The 5,863-nt window shown below is 39.7% G+C and overlaps 1 protein-coding gene across 1 annotated transcript; it reads left to right on the top strand.

Annotated features, from left to right (window-relative positions):
- The first annotated feature begins 342 nt into the window (after nucleotides 1-342).
- Nucleotides 343-921, top strand: LOC139786365 (uncharacterized). The gene has a single exon (XM_071725527.1). It carries the CDS (start codon nucleotides 343-345, stop codon nucleotides 919-921), a length of 579 nt encoding a protein of 192 aa, XP_071581628.1.
- Nucleotides 922-5,863: the final 4,942 nt, after the last annotated feature.

Here is a 5,863-nt window from a genome sequence, read left to right as displayed (position 1 = left end):
AGATAGGCAATATCAACGCCAGTCTACTGTCGCTGTATAAATTCAATTAAAAGTAAATAAGGTTTTCTTCAATTTAAATTTAAATTTAAATTCCAAAGGGTTTAATTGTCTTACCCAATGTCGGCGGCCTCAGTCAAAACGTCGTGTCCGTCTTGATCGATTTGTGTAATATTGTGTTATTGTATGTTTATTTCTGGACTATCGAAGACGTCGTCGATGGTGTTGAAAGTGAAGTTTCGTGACTATCGTTACAATTCTGGCGATGATATTGCAACTCACGTAAGCAAATGAGAATCATTCGCTCGTCGATTACAAGAGCTTAATGAGCCAATCTCTGATACAATGCTGATAACGACAGTATTGAATACCTTACCTCCCGCATTTCGACATTTTCATAGCGCTTGGGATTCGACCCCTGCTGCCGAGCGAACCTTGGATAAGCTCATATCTAGACTGATGGTTGAAGAAACAAGATTAGGAATCAGCGACATGAGCGTGGGTGCCGAATCAGCCTTGGTGGCAAAGAAGCAACTGAAGGGAAATGCTGCAGGAGGAAGCGCTGCTCATAGGAAAGATAAGGGCGACAGTTCTAAAATAAAATTAAAATGCTGGACTTGCGGAGGCCCACACTTACGTCGTGACTGCTCACAGAAGAAGAAAGACGGTAATAGTGAAGATAAGCAAAAGGAAAATACTCATGGCCTTGCTATGGTGAGTACACGATTTTCGAATACGTCCGACACAACGAAGTGGGTTATCGATTCAGGGTGTACAGAGCATGTCTGCTGGCAAATTGAATATTTCGTAAATTACGAAAAGTTGAAAGAAACTGTTACTTTTGAACTAGGCGATGGTCGTAAGGTGTCAGCGGAAGGTAGTGGACAAATTAGAATACGTTCACATGTAGATTCGTTTAGCTAACAATCCTGAACAACACAAAAAAACGAAGCACATCGCAGTGAGATATCACTACATTCGAGAATTGGTGTCGGAAAAGAAGATTGTATTAGAATATGTCGAAACAAATAATCAAGTAGCTGATATGTTCACGAAGTCTGTAGGACCGTTGCGTTTAAAAGAACTTAGTTATAAAATTGGTCTTATGTAACCCGAATACAATTTTAGGGAGAGTGTTGTGGAGAAAATTGTATTTTCTTTACCTGTATATCTTCATTTAGAGCAGCTTCTTTTTCTTTGAGTCGAGGGCTTCTTTTTGGAACTTTGCCTGAAATTTGTCAAATGTTATCAAATATTATTTGGGGGAACTGATTGTTTCATTATATGATCGAAAGAAACAGAGCTAAATAAGAGCCAATTCGCTGTTCTTGATGCGAGAGATTTATTCAATCATTAGTACCAGCGAATTGGCTCTTATTTAGCCCTGTTTCTTTCGATCGGATTTCCAATAGAGCCTCTACTCACGGTCATTAACCACGTCTGTCAAGACGTCTTTCAATGGCTTTTTCTTTTTTGCCGCAACTTTCTTTGACATGTCATGCTCAACTTCCTCATAAATCTGAAAATTGACATTGCAAAGGTATTAGTCGGAAAGCTGATGACACTTTTGGCCTCTACTCACGGTCATCATCCATGTGGTTTGTAATGTTTCTCAATGGCTGTTTGGCATTTTTCTTTTCATTTTTTTGGCGACTTTCCGCTGTCTTGGACCTGCGTAATATTTTTAAGGTGTCTATAGAGTGTTTTAACGGGCACCGAATGTTTTTTTGCCGCCTCTGCGACACTATATATTTTATTTCTTACATCTTCCACCGCTTTTTTTAGATTTTCTGGTGCGTATTGTTTGTATGGTTTTTTCTCCAGGTTGTATTTATCGAGTTTATGAAACTGTTTCCAAATTATTGCCGGCATTGTGTAAAAGAAAATTGTGGGCCACGCGGTTGCGATCACAGAACATAAATGTCGCAATCACACACGATCACAGACAGTTGAGCGAATTCAACTGTCAACTCGTAGAAATCGCATCAAGACTGCTTACAAAGGTCGAAGGGAGAGGTATGTATGTATGTATGTATGCTATTTATTGTATTTCCCCATAGAGTTTACAAGGCGTTTTTTGCGAGGAACGTACCCAAACCTCTTACAATTACTTATTAATATAAACCGACTCCCCATGACCATCTTCCTCTTCTTCCTCCTTCGCTTCTGCAACGGCCTCATCCTTGACCCTCCCTCCTTCCCGTCACCGCTCTTCCCTATTTAGCCCACTCTCTCTTCTTGTCCTTCTCCTCATCATCGGAGCTCATGAGTAGCTTCTCCTCCATCCTGCTTGCGATTTCATCTTCCTCCGATCTCCCTATACTCCTACGCCTTCTCCTCGAAGGGAGAGGTATGGTTTGTTTATTTTCATAACACCATCACGAACAGTCCGACTTTCACGTGTGTGAAGTGTGGCCCCGCACTTTTTGAATTCTGTATTTTAATAATTGTGCTACCTTGTGCTACGTTTGTGCTGTATTGTGCCGCAAACCGCAACTCTGTAACTCAAAGCGTACTCGAGAAAATTTAAAAAAACAAAATTTTTGATAACCTCGCACTTTTCGAATTTTTAGTTTTTTTTTTATTGTGTCGTATTGTGCTGCATTTGTGCCGCAAACGCGAGATTCTAATGACAAAATGTCGTCAGGTCACATTTTATGGATTTTACAATACAACTAAGTCTCGACTTCTGTTGGGTGCGGAGTTTTTTCCGTTTATAATAAAATTTTGAATAGTTGTCTCACAATTTGCTTCTCCTTTTTCGTCCAACGCCGTTTTTGTTTGGCGTTGTGCACTTCGGCCGGCCAATTAGGTCCCTGGTACATAGTAACAATCAATGCACGCTTTCATCTTGATGTCGTGTATTTTACGGAATTAGTGCTATGTACAGTAGTGTCAGTTTCACTATCGCTGCTCAGCGTTTGAGTCAGATTCAATCCTTCTTCACATTCTTCCCAACTCGAATTGATATGTGCCAACGTGGTAATTACGAAATCCCACAATTTTTTGCACTGCGTTTTCATTTGAGCCAGATTATTTTTATATTTCTCATTCTCTAGCTTCAGTCTGTTTCGTTCGGCTAATATTTTGGGTCTGTCCTTTAATTTTTAATCTGGTCGTAAATAATCGATTTTTGGATTTAAAACTACAGCTTCATTTTCTTCAAATCTTGCGACTTGGGTTTCTCAAGTTCCTTAGTTGTATTGTAACCTCACCAATCGGTCTGAAAAACGTGGAATACAGAGCCGTGTACAGAATGAATAATCTGCGAAGAGACTTAACGATCTCATCGACACGTCACACAACAATGATATGAAGATATTGCAAAGGACAAGCATGCCGTAAGTCAAAACACCGACGAGGAATATAAATAGTGAGTCAAGCCAATAAAATAAATTTTTTATAAATTAATATTGCCCGAAAGCCGAGTACTTAGAGAGAATAGAGTGATATGCTGTACGAAATGTCAGAGTTCCGGTTTATGTAAAATATTTCTCGAATAGTTCTGAGCATACTAAAGTATTTTCTAAAGAGTTCCCGACACTAGCAATGTTGTATGATTTTTTAATAAATTTATATTGTCCAAGCGTCGCGTACTTAGAGAGAATAGAGTGATATGCTGTGTAGAATCTCGGAGTTCTGGTTTATGTAAAATATTTTGACGTAGAACTACGTCTTTCTCCGCGTTGGGTAGGGGGTAATATCGGGTGCACGATGCAACGAAAACATGTCACACTTTGAACGTTTATATCTTCGAAACTATTAATCGTAGAATAATAATTAACATCTCATTTTAAAGCTTAGAAGTCCCATTTAAGATAAAATAAGTCCGAACCCTTTATTTTTTACCTTTTTGATACAGTACAAATCTCCATGATTGTTCTAATTGTTGTTATGCAACGAAAATATGTCACACTATGAACGTTTATATCTTCGAAACTATTAATCGTAGAGTAATAATAAGCTGTCATTCAGTAGCTTATATAGTCTCATTTTCTCTCTAAAGTCTATAAAGTCTCCAAAAGGGGTTACCGATTTCTATATTAACAAATCTCCATGATTGCTCTAATTTTTGTTAGGCAACGAAAACATGTCACAACAAAATTGTTGAACATTTAATAATTCTCATCTAAACTCACATGTCTGAACAACAATTTATGCAAGTAAATTCGCGATTAGACGTGCGCACACATTTGTCATCTCTCTATCATATTAGTACTGTATAATCATGATAATTAGTTGTATAAAAACTCAAATGCCGAAATTGTGAAAACGGTGCCAACGAGCTCTGGTCTCCCCTACTAAAATTTTTGATTGAATAAAAAACAATAAACATTATTTAGGGAAGAATGCGACGGGAGTAAAAAAAAAACCATTTGTTAGGAAGAAATTAAAGCTACTATACCACTTGGGTTGAATTTTTGGATTTATATATATATCACTTAGGTTGAGCTAAATAACGTAAGAGGCAATAGAGGGTTAATGTTTAGTTAGCGCAAATGACAATACCTGGACTGCTTGAGAAAGCAATAAGAAAATCCGCATGAATTGGTATACGGATTGTTTGAGGTGCGGAAATTGAATCTAATCCATCCATTTCTGTACACTCGTTGACATTAAAACTCTGCTCATAAGGGTTCATCTTTGAGTGTTTCACTCTTAGCCTTCACTAGTCCCGGAGTCACTTCCGCGGGATCCGTTATTGTAGGAGGCTTAGCAGTAGGGACTTTCTGTTTCTCCTTGTACGCTCTTGTTCTTGGTGTAGGTTTTCCTCGGCGTACTCTTTCTGGATAATCCTGAGGATACTGCTCTGCCGCAGCTTCCTCGGCCGAGTCATTTTTCTCTGCTGCCTTCTTCTGGTTAAACGCATTCATGCGTCTTGCATTTCTATTCATTCTAGGTGCTCCTAGAGTAGGGATCGGATTCACTGCCTTGGCACGCTTGAATGAAGAACTTCGGTTTTCCGGCCAGACTTGGGCATTTGTCAGCCGCAAAATAATGCCAGATAGAATTTGCTGCATAATCGGCATCATAAGCGAAGAGTCGTCCTTGGCAACCATGAGTTAAAACAGATTAAATGCCGTTTATTTTAAACAAACGAATTCCCCGGGGGCTTCGCCCCATACAAGGTACATATTAAAGGCACGGCATTAGGCCGCACGCCGGTCTTAATTAATATCATGGGCGGGGGACATGAGGCCCCCCCCCCCGCCAGTGGACCATCGCAAAGCGCGCTGGGAGACTAATCCCAGACACGGTCATGAAATATAAATATATAAAATATCACAGCTTTATGGCCCCTGGGCCTATCACAGAAGAGTGGACGTCAGAAGTTAAAACTGACCCAGGGGCCCGCGTGCGGCATATCTCACAGGATAAAAAGATGCGCTAACGCTTGTCTCGCGGAACACTCACACTCAGGTAAAATACAATATAGAGTACACGGCATTCACACTCGGAACATACAGGCCCACACAAATAAATACGAAAATTAAAAATAAAAGTAGAAGTAGGAAGAGAATCCAAAGAAAGAAAAAGAAAAGATAAAAAGTACAAAAGTACGGAAATATATAAATAAGAAAGAAAGAGTAGAGAAAAGAAAAGACACACAGTGTAAAATATTGTGGCAGGACATCGAGCTGTTTACAATATTAAATTAAGTGACCTACGTGGCCACTCAATGCATAAAATAATAAATTACGCGGCATTCATACTCGCCACACAAAAAATCACAAAAGACTAGAAAAAAGAAGAATTAGTGCCGCTCCTATTCGTTGGTGGGCCAACGCTGGCGAATCGCGTGAGGCGGAGTGGCCGGTACCCCATCAGCGGAAGGACGCGAAGGAGCGGCGTACTGGCGCACGCC

This window comes from Temnothorax nylanderi, unplaced genomic scaffold, assembly GCF_030848795.1.
Source record: "Temnothorax nylanderi isolate EJ_2023f unplaced genomic scaffold, tnyl_v1.0 TNYL_tig1019_pilon, whole genome shotgun sequence".
Taxonomy (NCBI): Eukaryota; Metazoa; Arthropoda; class Insecta; order Hymenoptera; family Formicidae; genus Temnothorax; species Temnothorax nylanderi.
This window is presented reverse-complemented; position numbering and strand designations above follow the sequence as displayed.

What these genes read in the sequence shown, in the direction of transcription:
- LOC139786365 (XM_071725527.1), top strand. Translation starts at nt 343, where the DNA reads ATGCTGATAACGACAGTATTGAATACCTTACCTCCCGCATTTCGACAT.